At 50.8% G+C, this 15,263-nt stretch overlaps 1 protein-coding gene across 1 annotated transcript in view; it reads left to right on the top strand.

Moving 5' to 3' along the window:
- The window catches only part of BAHCC1 (BAH domain and coiled-coil containing 1), a gene marked incomplete at its 3' end in the record, with an annotated part of 99,833 nt that overhangs the window by 54,580 nt on the left and 29,990 nt on the right, over window positions 1–15,263 (top strand). The window contains exon 10 of the mRNA XM_089664571.1: window positions 7,081–7,890. Within this exon, the coding sequence (XP_089520697.1) occupies window positions 7,081–7,890 (810 nt within the window). The remainder of the gene's footprint in view (window positions 1–7,080; window positions 7,891–15,263) is intronic.

The raw sequence follows: 15,263 nt of genomic DNA, 5'->3' as shown, positions 1-15,263 counted from the left end.
GACTCAGGCCGGACACAGCCCTCAGTTCTGGACTCAGGCCGGGCGCAGCCCTCGGTTCTGGACTCAGGCCGGGCACAGCCCTCGGTTCTGGACTCAGGCCGGGCACAGCCCTCGGTTCTGGGCTCAGGCCGGGCACAGCCCTCGGTTCTGGACTCAGGCCGGGCACTGCCCTTGGTTCTGGACTCAGGCCGGGCACAGCCCACAGTTCTGGACTCAGGCCGGACGCAGCCCTCAGTTCTGGACTCAGGCCGGACACAGCCCTCGGTTCTGGACTCAGGCCGGGCACAGCCCTCGGTTCTGGACTCAGGCCGGGCACAGCCCTCGGTTCTGGGCTCAGGCCGGGCGCAGCCCACAGTTCTGGACTCAGGCCGGACGTAGCCCTCAGTTCTGGACTCAGGCCGGACGTAGCCCTCAGTTCTGGACTCAGGCCGGACACAGCCCTCAGTTCTGGACTCAGGCCGGATGCAGCCCTCAGTTCTGATTTTTGTAGAGTAGGATGTGTTGCTGGAGAGATGTCAGCGGCTCGTTGGCTGCGCGGCTGAAGCCCAATTTGCAGCGTTCTGCAGTAAAGAGGTTAACAGCGGCTTCAAAGACAAAAAAAACGAAACTTCAGAGGCGAGGGGGAGGGGAGGGTGGGGCCAGAAGCCGCCATCCCATTAAACGGATTGCACCGCGCTATTGATTGCCTTTTAAATTAAAAACATATTTGTGGCCAATTTGTCACCACGTCTCCTCGGCGCGTATGCTGGGAAATCTGTTCCTCTGTAGGTCCCGCCAGCTCGCCGCTCAATCATTGCAGCCGCTTTTTTAGCGCCCTCAAACACTTAGGGAGTTAAAATTAGACTTCCACAGTCCCGCCGTCCGTATTCTGGGAAGCGGCATGACTGGATGTTTTATTTCGGCGGCTGTGGCCACACGGTATTGGACGGGGATCACAGAACGGGACTTTCCTCATAATGGGCCCTTCGTGGACACAATGGGCTCCATACACAATTGTCAAAGACCACAACCATTCCTGCTGCCCGTAGCAACCAATCGGATTCTCGTTTCCAGTGTTGAAGGGTTACTAGGGGCAACAAGACTTCTAAAGACACATTGCGTCTCATTCCGAAGTCTGAGGGCCCAAAGCAACCAGATGGTCTTGTTGCCCCTAGCAACCAGTGACAGTCCTCATTCACATTTCCAGTCCCAACAGCGGAAAGAAAGAATCTTAAATGGCCAAAACCTTCCATCGACTTTCCTTCAAAGCAAGAATTCGTTGTTCTCGAACCTGTAGCCCAACCAGCAGGAATCGTTCTTCTGCCCAACCAGCAGGAATCGTCCTTCTGCCCAACCAGCAGGAATCGTTCTTCTGCCCAACCAGCAGGAATCGTCCTTCTGCCCAACCAGCAGGAATCGTTCTTCTGCCCAACCAGCAGGAATCGTTCTTCTGCCCAACCAGCAGGAATCGTTCTTGCACCCAACCAGCAGGAATCGTTCTTCTGCCCAACCAGCATGAATCGTTCTTCTGCCCAACCAGCATGAATCGTTCTTCTGCCCAACCAGCAGGAATCGTTCTTCTGCCCAACCAGCAGGAATCGTTCTTCTGCCCAACCAGCAGGAATCGTTCTTCTGCCCAACCAGCATGAATCGTTCTTGCGCCCAACCAGCAGGAATCGTTCTTGCGCCCAACCAGCACGAATTGTTCTTGCGCCCAACCAGCAGGAATCGTTCTTACGCCCAACCAGCACGAATCGTTCTTGCGCCCAACCAGCAGGAATCGTTCTTGCGCCCAACCAGCAGGAATCGTTCTTGCGCCCAACCAGCACGAATCGTTCTTGCGCCCAACCAGCACGAATCGTTCTTGCGCCCAACCAGCACGAATCGTTCTTGCGCCCAACCAGCACGAATCGTTCTTGCGCCCAACCAGCACGAATCGTTCTTGCGCCCAACCAGCGCGAATCGTTCTTGCGCCCAACCAGCACGAATCGTTCTTGCGCCCAACCAGCACGAATTGTTCTTGCGCCCAACCAGCACAAATTGTTCTTGCGCCCAACCAGCACGAATTGTTCTTGCGCCCAACCAGCACGAATAGTTCTTGCGCCCAACCAGCACGAATAGTTCTTGCGCCCAACCAGCACGAATCGTTCTTGCGCCCAACCAGCACGAATCGTTCTTGCGCCCAACCAGCACGAATCGTTCTTGCGCCCAACCAGCACGAATCGTTCTTGCGCCCAACCAGCACGAACCGTTCTTGCGCCCAACCAGCACGAATCGTTCTTGCGCCCAACCAGCACGAATCGTTCTTGCGCCCAACCAGCACGAATCGTTCTTGCGCCCAACCAGCAGGAATCGTTCTTGTGCCCAACCAGCAGGAATCGTTCTTGCGCCCAACCAGCAGGAATCGTTCTTGCGCCCAACCAGCAGGAATCGTTCTTGCGCCCAACCAGCAGGAATCGTTCTTCTGCCCAACCAGCAGGAATCGTTCTTGCGCCCAACCAGCAGGAATCGTTCTTGCGCCCAACCAGCAGGAATCGTTCTTGCGCCCAACCAGCAGGAATCGTTCTTGCGCCCAACCAGCACGAATCGTTCTTGCGCCCAACCAGCAGGAATCGTTCTTGCGCCCAACCAGCAGGAATCGTTCTTGCGCCCAACCAGCAGGAATCGTTCTTGCGCCCAACCAGCAGGAATCGTTCTTGCGCCCAACCAGCAGGAATCGTTCTTGCGCCCAACCAGCACGAATCGTTCTTGCGCCCAACCAGCAGGAATCGTTCTTGCGCCCAACCAGCACGAATCGTTCTTGCGCCCAACCAGCACGAATCGTTCTTGCGCCCAACCAGCACGAATCGTTCTTGCGCCCAACCAGCAGGAATCGTTCTTGCGCCCAACCAGCATTAATCGTTCTTGCGCCCAACCCGCAGGAATCGTTCTTGCGCCCAACCAGCAGGAATTGTTCTTGTGCCCAACCAGCATTAATCGTTCTTGTGCCCAACCAGCAGGAATCATTCTTGCGCCCAACCAGCAGGAATCGTTCTTGCGCCCAACCAGCAAGAATTGTTCTTGCGCCCAACCAGCAAGAATTGTTCTTGCGCCCAACCAGCAGGAATCGTTCTTGCGCCCAACCAGCAGGAATCGTTCTTGCGCCCAACCAGCAGGAATCGTTCTTGCGCCCAACCAGCAGGAATCGTTCTTGCGCCCAACCAGCACGAATCGTTCTTGCGCCCAACCAGCACGAATCGTTCTTGCGCCCAACCAGCAGGAATCGTTCTTGCGCCCAACCAGCAGGAATCGTTCTTGCGCCCAACCAGCAGGAATCGTTCTTGCGCCCAACCAGCAGGAATCGTTCTTGCGCCCAACCAGCACGAATCGTTCTTGCGCCCAACCAGCACGAATCGTTCTTGCGCCCAACCAGCACGAATCGTTCTTGCGCCCAACCAGCACGAATCGTTCTTGCGCCCAACCAGCACGAATCGTTCTTGCGCCCAACCAGCACGAATCGTTCTTGCGCCCAACCAGCACGAATCGTTCTTGCGCCCAACCAGCAGGAATCGTTCTTGCGCCCAACCAGCATTAATCGTTCTTGCGCCCAACCCGCAGGAATCGTTCTTGCGCCCAACCAGCAGGAATTGTTCTTGTGCCCAACCAGCATTAATCGTTCTTGTGCCCAACCAGCAGGAATCATTCTTGCGCCCAACCAGCAGGAATCGTTCTTGCGCCCAACCAGCAAGAATTGTTCTTGTGCCCAACCAGCAGGAATCGTTCTTGCGCCCAACCACCAGGAATCGTTCTTGCGCCCAACCAGCCCATATCTGTAATGCAATGAAAGATAAAGAGTGGAAAGTGTGCTTTCCTCAGACACTTGCCCATTGGGGTTAATTTGTGAACTCCAGAGGTCAATTACAACCCGATGTCCCAAGCAACTGGCCACAGTTGCCTTAGCTCAACCGCTGCCTTGGTTTTTGTGGATGGGACCAATAAAGAGATAGGACTTTTACCGCCTGCCGTCAATGGTTCTGTACTCCACTGGAAACATGAAGAGCAATTTTTTAATTGGTTGTTATGGGCAACAACAATGGATCTAATTGGTGCTGTTATACGTCCACATGACCTTCAACGTAGCCCAACGTAGACCCATTCTGGCCCAGGGATGGATATGCTCTTCATTTGGCCATATTGTCATGACGATGGAAGAAGATAGGACTTTTAATGTCTGCCCTGTATGGTCCTGTACTCCAATGGAGAGCAGTTTTTGAATTGGTTGCTATGGGCAACAACAAAGGCTTTTCCCCCTGTTGGAACCCAAGAGTCCTTGAGTAGTCCCTGCACGGGGCTTGGCCCCCATGGACAGAGTTGCTCTTCATTTGGCCAGATTGTCAAGAGGGTGGAAGAAGATTGGACTGTTCACATCTTCTGTCAATGGTCCTGTAGGCCACTGGAAACATGGAAAGCTGTTTTTCGATTGGTTGCAGTCCTTGCATGGGACTAGGCCTGAGGACAGATATGTTCTTCGTTGGCCATGCTGACAAAAGGGTAGAAGAAAATAGGACCTTTAGGGGTTTATTTACTAAAGCTGGAGAGTCCAAAATCAGACTCCCTTCTGCATAGAAACCAATCAGCTTCTAACCTCAGCTTGTTCAATGAAGCTTTGGCAATGAAACCTGGAAGCTGATTGGTTTCTATGCAGAAGGGAGTCTGATTTTGGACTCTCCAGCTTTAGTAAATAAACCCCTTAATGTCTACCGTCAGTCGTCCTGAGCTCTACTGGAAACATGGAGAGCGGTTGTTAGGTCGGTTACTATGGGAAACAACACGGGATCTTTACTTGTTAGTGCTGTTGGCGCCCAAGGTCATAAGTCAACATGGTCTCCTTGAGCAGTCCTTGCACGGGGCCTGAGGACGGATATGCTCTTCATTTGGCCAGGCTGTCAAGAGGGTGGAAGAAGGCCATTAATAACCCTCTGACAACGGGTGAATGGGGGGGGGGGGGTGCTGGCAACACGGGGCACCTTCAGAGCCTTTTCCGAAAGAGCAAGATGCCATTTATTTCCCGCTCCTTAGTCTGTGTCAGCTGCATAAACACCCAGAAAACATCCAGGGTAATGAATCCCGCAGGCGGCATCCATCTTCACAACTTGTCTAATCCATCCAACCCCCTTCTGTCCATCCATCTTCCCCCATCTTCAATCACTCGCCCCCCCTTTCATGCATCTTCACTTCATTTATCTAAGGCTTCCTCAGTTCTGCTCTCCTTTTATCATTCTTCTCTTTTCTCCAACTGCATTCCTCATTGTCCGTCCTTCCCATGTTACAGTCCCCCTGGGCTAGCATGCTGGTCGCTGGTCAAGGCGGTGGCCTGGTCATGGCGGAGAAGACTGCATGGTTCTGGGATGCACCTTGGGCCATCATATTTGTGAAATTGAAACCCTGGTTGAAAGAAGCCTAGGCCGCCAACCCAGAATACTATGGCAATCCATGGCTTTGGTGTCTTCTGAGTGGTTGACCCTGAGATGAACTTTCAGCAGTTAAGGGACTGCAACTAATTATATGAAGCCAATGACAGAAAATTAACATTTTTGAATGTTAAAATCACTGAAATTGGCAAATTAAACCCTTTTAGCTCCTCTCTAGTATTGAGTGCCCCTTACAAACTATGAATAGGTGACCAGTTCCCTCTTGTAGCTCCTTCCCTGGTCAAGGCGTTGGTCCAGCTGTGGTGTAGAATGCTGCATGGTTCTGGGACAGACCTTGGGCCTTCAAATTCATTAAAATAAAACCCGCTCTAAGAGACGCCTAGACTTCCAACCCTGACCACCATCTCAGAACGCTATGGCAATCCAATGGTGTCTTCCAAGACCCTGTCCCTGGGACCAACTTGCAGCAGTAAAGGGTCAGCAATGAATTATTTTGAAGCCAATGAAAGGAAATTTCCATTTTTTGATGTTAAAATCACTGAAATTGGCCAATTTAAACCTTTAGCTCCTCTCCAATAAGTGCCCTTATAAATTGTGTAGGTGACCAGCTCCCTCTTGTAGCTCCTTCCCTGGTCAAGGTGGTGGTCCAGCTGTGGTGTAGAATGCTGCATGGTTCTGGGACAGACCTTGGGCCTTCAAATTCATTAAAATAAAACCCACGCTAAGAGATGCCTAGACTTCCAACCCTGACCACCATCTCAGAACGCTATGGCAATCCAATGGTGTCTTCCAAGGCCTTGACCCCGGGACAATCTTGCAGCCATAAAGGGTCAGCAATTAATTATTTTGAAGCCAATGACAGGAAATTTCCATTTTTTCGATGTTAAAATCTTTGAAATTGGCCAACTGACACCTTTAGCGCCTCTCCAATAAGTGCCCTTATAAATTGTGTAGGTGACCAGCTCCCTCTTGTAGCTCCTTCCCTGGTCAAGGTGGTGGTCCAGCTGTGGTGTGAATAGATGACCAGCTCCCTCTTGTAGCTCCTTCCCTGGTCAAGGTGGTGGTCCAGCTGTGGTGTGAATAGATGACCAGTTCCCTCTTGTAGCTCCTTCCCTGGTCAAGGTGGTGGTCCAGCTGTGGTGTGAATAGATGACCAGCTCTCTCTTGTAGCTCCTTCCCTGGTCAAGGTGGTGGTCCAGCTGCGGTGTAGAATGCTGCATGGTTCTAGGACAGACCTTGGGCCTTCAAATTCATTAAAATAAAACCCGCACTAAGAGACGCCTAGGCTTCCAACCCTGACCACCATCTCAGAACGCTATGGCAATCCATGGCTATGGTGTCCTCGAAGGCCTTGACCCCGGGACCAACTTGCAGCCATAAAGGGTCAGCAATTATTTTGAAGCCAATGACAGAAAGGAAATCTCCATTTTTTGATGTTAAAATCACTGAAATTGGCCAATTTAAACCTTTAGCTCTCCAATAAGTGCCCTTATGTAGGTGACCAGCTCCCTCACGTGTCGCTCCTTCCCTGGTTAAGGTTGGTGGCCCAGCTGTGAACATTTTTAGATAAAGTTTTTGTTGTTGAAGTTCAGCTTTAAAGGCATGAGTCTAAAATACCAAAAGAAGTAAAAAAAATTAAAAAGTATTATTTGTAAAAGGAGAATCTTATTGACGTTTTATGTTTCTGCAGATCTGCCTCCCGGATACACCTATCCAGATGTTGTCCAGTCCTATACCTCTCCGTCTCCCCACCACGTGCACTCCGCGGACCCCGCTGACACCGAAACTATGCAAACGGCATCCACGGCGGCGGAACCCGAGCAGTCCAGAACGTTTACACCCTCCAAAAAATCCCCCTGCAGCACACCCATCGTAGAGGACCCGCTGGAGGCCAGCGACGACTTGCCCCGTTTAGGGGAGACGGACCTGAGTGAGCTATGTAGCCAAGAAACCCCGGCCCCCAAGACCCCGGACTGCTCCGCTGCCGCCATTGGTGAGAGCCTGGACCAGCCTAAGGAGGACATAGAGGAGGAGGAACAAGTGGAATCCGAAAACGCCTTGGTGGAGGAGATGAGGGGGCCCGACGATGGTTGTGGCTTTCAGGACGCATCGGAGGAACAGTTGCCAAATATTTCAGAGGGGTCACCCGCTGCCCCCATTGCCGAGGAGGACGGGAAGGGCGATGATGTGGATCAGGCATTGTTACAGGATGTGGCAAAAGATTTGGAGACGGGAGAAACTCAGGTGGAGGAGGAGGAGCTATTCACATCTACCGCACCTTGTTCACCGGCGGTCAGCGACCACCAGGAGCCCCTCTACAACCTGGAAAGTCTGATAGCAGCCAGTATCTCCCTGGGGGATCTGCCCTCAGAGGAGGACGAGGGCTCCTTCTTTCCGGCCCACACGTCCTCCGTACCCTCCAGCTCAGGGATCCATGGGATTGCTCTACTCAGCGAGCTCGCCGACCTGGCGCTACAGGACCAGACAAAAGACACAAAAGGTGAGACGACGACTTTTCTTTACAATGTTGCAGCTGAAACAGGAAATGTTAAAGTGTATAGAAGTCAAAACTTTGTTCCCTGACTTTGGATCATGTGGAGGGCGGGGGGGGGGGGGGGGGGGGGTAATATATTTTGCCTTCCCTGGTTTGTCCTTTCCACCCAACATCAGCGCTTTAATAAGGTTTAAAAAAAGGTTTCCATTTTCATGACTTACCTTGTTTTAGGTGGGTGTCACTGGGTCTCTGTGCTTCTCTATGCAATGCAAGCAGATCATGGCTGCTGGGATGGGCCAGCAGGGGGCTGAAAGAATACATCCCCGAACACCCTTTAGATGTGCATGTTTCAGCAAACGTGAAAAGATACATCCCTGGACATCCTTTAGATATGCATGTTTTAGCAAACGTGAAAGAATACATCCCTAGACACCCTTTAGATATGCATGTTCCAGCAAACGTGAAAGAATACATCCCTGAACACCCTTTAGATATGCATGTTCCAGCAAACGTTAAAGAATACATCCCTGGACACCCTTTAGATATGCATGTTCCAGGAAACGTGAAAGAATACATCCCTGAACACCCTTTAGATATGCATGTTCCAGAAAGCGTGAAAGAATACATCCCTAGACACCCTTTAGATATGCATGTTCCAGCAAATGTGAAAGAATACATCCCTGGACACCCTTTAGATATGCATGTTTCAGCAAACATTAAAGAATACATCCTTGGAAACCCTTTAGATGTGCATGTTCCAACAAATGTGAAAGAATACATCCCTAGACACCCTTTAGATATGCATGTTCCAGAAAACGCGAAATAATTCATCCCTGGACACCCTTTAGTTATGCATGTTTCAGCAAACGTGAAAGAATACATCCCTGGATACCCTTTAGATATGCATGTTTTAGCAAATGTTAAAGAATACATCCCTGAACACCCTTTAGATGTGCATGTTCCAGAAATTGTGAAAAAACACATCCCTGGACACCCTTTAGATGTGCATATTCCAGGAAACTGGCAAATGGACTTTAGCTATGCAGTCTGCAAATCAGTTGCTTGAGTATGTTCTATCAGACCTACTTCTAGTAACCTAGCAACTGGTCAGTGCTGCTTCATTCTGCCCCATTCAGTGACCAACATGCTTGTCTAAAGGGATGCTGGGGATGTGTTCTTCCATTTGGGCTGATCACTCGTCATCACTTACTCTTGGTACATCTACAAAGGGTGGATATTGAAAGAACAGAATGAGTTGTAGGCACAGGCATAGAGGAAATGATTGAAGATGGGGATCTCTGGAACAGTTCTTAAGTATTTATGCATACTAAATGGACACAGAAACAGGATGAAACAATCGGCAATTAAGACTGAAAGCACTTACAGTATTTTGTTCTTTGTCATGTTACACTTTAAGAGGGGGCCACCTGAAGGCCAATGATCTGTAGAGTGTTGCACATGCTCAGTAGTGTGTGGCCGGGGCAGGACCAGATGGTGGCGGTCTTCCTGTCACTTGCTGGTGGGAACCACAAAGCTTTTGATCTGTGTGTGAGCGAGTGGTGAGCCCCCCCCATCTGTGATGTGGCTGTTTGGGTACCCGACCACCAATCACACGGGGGGGGGCCCTTAGCCTTGTGTAAGCTGCAAAGGAGCGCGGTTGTGTGAATGCTTTGCCTTGTATGATCAAAGCACAGGATTGGCTCATTGTAATGAATGGGGACATATTGGATGTTCTATCCAAGAGACACATTTGATGATGTTATCTGCAGCTTTGGAACTCCACCATTTCCACTGCCATGGTGTCTGGCCTTTGCAGGAGGAGGAGCCGGGTCCTGTTTGCTCCAGCCTTCCTATTGTAAAAGTCAATGAAATGGTAAAAGCCGGGGGAGGGGGCAAGGAAGAGGAGGGCCTATTCACAATACACACGTCCTCCCAGAGCTGGACATTCGCTTAGATTGGCCCTTCTTGAGTAGAAGAGAAATTAAGGCTTTCCGCTTCAGGTCTCTACCACTAGGGGCGCCGTTTCTTCATCGGTTTTTGAAACTTTGGGGTTTCGGTTCATTTCATTGTCGGTCATCTCATAGTGTGTCTGTGAGGAGGATTGGTCCAGATTCCAGCCGGCAGACTCATCTAGAATGTGACTTCTTCTGGGAAAATTATTATTATTATACAGGATTTATGGCGCCAACACTTTGCTGAGCGCTGTACAATATAACGGGAGACAATACAGATCAATACTAGAGAGTTAGGAGGGGCTGATCCTGGGAGCTTACAATCTGTGGGGGAGGGGCTGATCCTGGGAGCTTACAATCTGTGGGGGAGGGGCTGATCCTGGGAGTTTACAATCTAAGAGGGAGGGCCTGATCCTGGGAGTTTACAATCTAGGAGGGAGGGGCTGATCCTGGGAGCTTACAATCTAAGAGGGAGGGCCTGATCCTGGGAGTTTACAATCTAAGAGGGAGGGGCTGATCCTGGGAGTTTACAATCTAAGAGGGAGGGGCTGATCCTGGGAGCTTACAATCTAAGAGGGAGGGGCTGATCCTGGGAGCTTACAATCTAAGAGGGAGGGCCTGATCCTGCTAGCTTACAATCTAAGAGGGAGGGGCCTGATCCTGGGAGTTTACAATCTAAGAGGGAGGGGCTGATCCTGGGAGCTTACAATCTAAGAGGGAGGGCCTGATCCTGCTAGCTTACAATCTAAGAGGGAGGGGCCTGATCCTGGGAGCTGACAATCTGAGAGGGAGGGCCTGATCCTGGGAGCTTACAATCTAAGACGGTGGGTCTGATCCTGGGAGCTGACAATCTAAGAGGGAGGGGCTGATCCTGGGAGATGACAATCTAAGAGGGAGGGGCTGATCCTGGGAGCTGACAATCTAAGAGGGAGGGGCTGATCCTGGGAGATGACAATCTAAGAGGGAGGAGCTGATCCTGGGAGATGACAATCTAAGAGGGAGGGGCTGCTCCTGGGAGCTGACAATCTAAGAGGGAGGGGCTGATCCTGGGAGATGACAATCTAACAGGGAGGGGCTGATCCTGGGAGTTTACAATATAAGAGGGAGGGCCTGATCCTGGGAGCTGACAATCTAAGAGGGAGGGGCTGATCCTGGGAGTTTACAATATAAGAGGGAGGGGCTGATCCTGGGAGCTGACAATCTAAGAGGGAGGGGCTGATCCTGGGAGCTGACAATCTAAGAGGGAATATCTGTCCATCCCTGGCCCAGTAAAGATGAAGGAAGGTTTTTGGTTCAGTCAATGCCTGCCATAGCTGGGCCTTGCAAAGATCCTCCTGATTCACTTAATGGTTAGGAAAGCTGGACCTGGAAGAGGTGCCATCACCAGGGGTGGACTGACCATTCGAGCACTCGGGCACTGCCTGAGGGCCCAGGGTCAGTAGGGGGCCCCATGAGATGCCCCTGGTACCTTTCATTGGCTTTTTCATAGGCTTTTTTGGGTGTAGGTGAGGACACGGGCCCCATGATCCCCTATTACCCAGGGGCCCCATGAGTTGTCAGTCCACCCCTGGCCATCACTATCGCTTCTGCTGGGTGGACACCATAGACACCAAGTGTACCTGTTTATGCAGAACCTGTGCGCCATTCTGCAAATTGTTACTAGCCGTCCCTAGCTCAGTAAAGGTGAGAGAGGCTCCGGATTTGCTCAGCCAAGGCTGGACCTTGTAATGGTGCCTTCAGGAAGCCATTGTGACCAATGGGCAGTCACCCCCTTACCTATGGAGAAGAGGCCAAGTGATCGCTGCATGAGGTTCCTTTCCTTCTACAATCCCATTGTGATTGAAGAGTCAGCCTTTGGGTTCTTGTATGATCAGCAGGTTTTCTCATTCCCTTCCCTTTTCTGGTGTCCTATGCTTTGCCCCTGTCAGTAAGCATGTGCACCCCTGTCAGTAAGCATGTGCACCCCTGTCAGTAAGCATGTGCACCCCTGTCAGTAAGCATGTGCACCCCTGTCAGTAAGCATGTGCACCCCTGTCAGTAAGCATGTGCACCCCCGTCAGTAAGCATGTGCACCCCCGTCAGTAAGCATGTGCACCCCCGTCAGTAAGCATGTGCACCCCTGTCAGTAAGCATGTGCACCCCGGACAGTTGCTGGAGGAAAGCACCGAAGATCTTGATGGATATGGCTGGAAATGTACAGATGATGGATCCTGGGTGAGGAACATGGAGAATTGTATTTCCTGAGCTCATTAGAGGTCTGCAGGGAGGAGGAGAGGAGAGGGTTCTGCGCTGAGAGCATCCGAGAGGCTGAGAGGTCTTTGCAGTTAATTCCCCAGCAGATGAATATTGGCCGACCCGCCGAGATTATTAAACACAAACACTGCAGCCTGGCCTGTAAGTGCAGCCACTTCATCACCGCAGCCTCTAATGCTCCGCAGGGATCTACCCCCCCAAACCCTGAAGAACCCATCCAGAGAGCCGCCATTACCGTGGAGGAGGGGATTCACTTTCCTCTGAGTGGCCACATTGTGGCGGAAAGATATAGTCATCTGGTGGAGTATATAGAATGTGTGTATGGGGGGGGGGGGGTTCCTTCTACTTTCCTTCTCTTTTTCTTTCTCTCGCTGTCTTTCCCTCTTTCTTTTGTTCTTTCCCTTTTTTCTTTTCTTTCGCTTTTCTATCTCTGTAGGTTTTGGGGTTCTTCTCCTGTTTGGGGAAATCTCTTATTTCACAAAAATTGAGCTGAAATGTCATGAAGAGCCAATAAACACCCGACAGGTTCTAATCCTTCCCGCCGTTATCCCAAACGTAAACTTTTATCCTCGTTACTTCTAATCCAATTACACTTTTTACTTCATCATAAGATTCTGACCATTTGCCAGATTCCTGCGACTTTCCGAATTGTTACACCGACCGCGCCGCCTCTGACTTGGAGCATTTCGGACTTCATTGACGCTGTAGCTGTACAAAAGGTCTCCTTTCAAAGCACTTATTGGCAATTACAAGCCAAACCTTCACATACTAGAAAGATCCAGTACCGGGCATGATGGGAAAATAAATATATATATACACTATATTGCCCCAAGTATTGTCCCCCCCCCCCGTATATACACTATATTGCCCCAAGTATTGGGCCGCCACCCTTTCCACACACATGACCTTTAATGGCCCCCAGTCTTAGTCCATAGGGTTCAATATTGAGTTGGCCCCGCCCTTTCCACACACACGACCTTTAATGGCCCCCAGTCTTAGTCCATAGGGTTCAATATTGAGTTGGCCCCGCCCTTTCCACACACACGACCTTTAATGGCCCCCAGTCTTAGTCCATAGGGTTCAATATTGAGTTGGCCCCGCCCTTTCCACACACACGACCTTTAATGGCCCCCCAGTCTTAGTCCATAGGGTTCAATATTGAGTTGGCCCCGCCCTTTCCACACACACGACCTTTAATGGCCCCCAGTCTTAGTCCATAGGGTTCAATATTGAGTTGGCCCCGCCCTTTCCACACACATGACCTTTAATGGCCCCCCAGTCTTAGTCCGTAGGGTTCAATATTGAGTTGGCCCCGCCCTTTGCAGCTATAACAGCTTCAACTCTTCTGGGAAGGCCCCCCACAAGGTTTAGGAGGGTGTCTATGGGAAGGTTGGACCATTCTTCCAGAAGCACATTTGTCAGGTCAGGCACTGATGTCGGGGGAGGGGCACTGATGTCGGGGGAGGAGGCACTGATGTCGGGGGAGGAGGCCTGGCTCGCAGTCTCCGCTCTAATTCATCCCAAAGGTGTTCTATGGGGTTGAGGTCAGGACTCTGTGCAGGACAGTCAAGTTCCTCCACCCCAAACTGGCTCCTCCATGTCTTTATGGACCTTGCTTTGTGCACTGGGGGGCAGTCATGTTGGAACAGGAAGGGGCCATCCCCAAACTCCTCCCACAAAGTTGGGGGCATGAAATTGTCCAAAATGTCACCTTAAGAGTTCCCTTCACTGGAACTAGGGGGCCAAGCCCAACCTCTGAAAAACACCCCCACACCATAATCACCCCTCCACCAAACTTTACACTTGGCGCAATGCAGTCAGGCAAGTACTGTTCTCCTGGTCACCACAAAACCCAGACACGTCCATCGGATTGCCAGACAGAGAAGCGTGATTGGTCCCTCCAGAGAACATGCCTCCATGCTCTAGAGTCCAGTGGCGGCATGCTTTACACCACGGCATCCAACGCTTTGTATTGCACTTGGTGATGGAAGGCTTGGATGCAGCTGCTCGGCCATGGAAACCCATTCCATGAAGCTCTCTACGCACTGTTGTTGGGCTCATCTGAAGGCCACACCAAGTTTGGAGGTCTTTAGCTATTGACTTTGCAGACAGTTGGCGACTTCTGCGCACTGTGCGCTTCAGCATGCGTTGACCCCGCCCTGTCATGTGACGTGGCCTACCACTTGGTGGCTGAGTGGCTGTTGTTCCCAGTGGCTTCCACTTTGTTATAATCCCACTAACAGTTGAGCGTGGAATATTTAGTAGCCAGGAAATGTCACGGATGGACTTATTGCCCAGGTGGCCACCTATCACGGGACCACGCTTGGAGTCACTGAGCTCCTGAGAGCGACCCATTCTTTCACCAATGTTTGTAGAAGCCGTCTGCATGCCTAGGGGCTTGATTGTATACACCTGTGTCCATGGAGGGGATTGGAACACCTGAATCACATGATATGGAGGGGATTGGAACACCTGAATCACATGATATGGAGGGGATTGGAACACCTGAATCACATGATTGGGAGCGGATTGGAACATCTGAATCACATGATATGGAGGGGATTGGAACACCTGAATCACATGATATGGAGGGGATTGGAACACCTGAATCACATGATATGGAGGGGATTATAACACCTGAATCACATGATATGGAGGGGATTGGAACACCTGAATCACATGATATGGAGGGGATTGGAACACCGAAATCACTTGATATGGAGGGGATTGGAACACCGGAATCACATGATATGGAGGGGATTGGAACACCGGAATCACATGATATGGAGGGGATTGGAACACCGGAATCACATGATATGGAGGGGATTGGAACACCGGAATCACATGATATGGAGGGGATTGGAACACCTGAATCACATGATATGGAGGGGATTGGAACACCTGAATCACATGATATGGAGGGGATTGGAACACCTGAATCACATGATATGGAGGGGATTGGAACACCTGAATCACATGATATGGAGGGGATTGGAACACCGGAATCACATGATATGGAGGGGATTGGAACACCGGAATCACATGATATGGAGGGGATTGGAACACCTGAATCACATGATATGGAGGGCGGTATAGTGTATGTGTATATGTGGATATGGATGGATATATACATACACACACAGTTATTTTAGCCCTTTTCTGGACCTGTAGTAG

The sequence above is a fragment of the Staurois parvus genome, unplaced genomic scaffold, assembly GCF_062004578.1.
Source record: "Staurois parvus isolate SC_StPar_1 unplaced genomic scaffold, SC_StPar_1.0 ptg001949l, whole genome shotgun sequence".
Classification (NCBI taxonomy): domain Eukaryota; kingdom Metazoa; phylum Chordata; class Amphibia; order Anura; family Ranidae; genus Staurois; species Staurois parvus.
The sequence above is the reverse complement of the archived record's forward strand: the minus strand, read 5'-3'. Positions and strand labels throughout refer to the sequence as shown.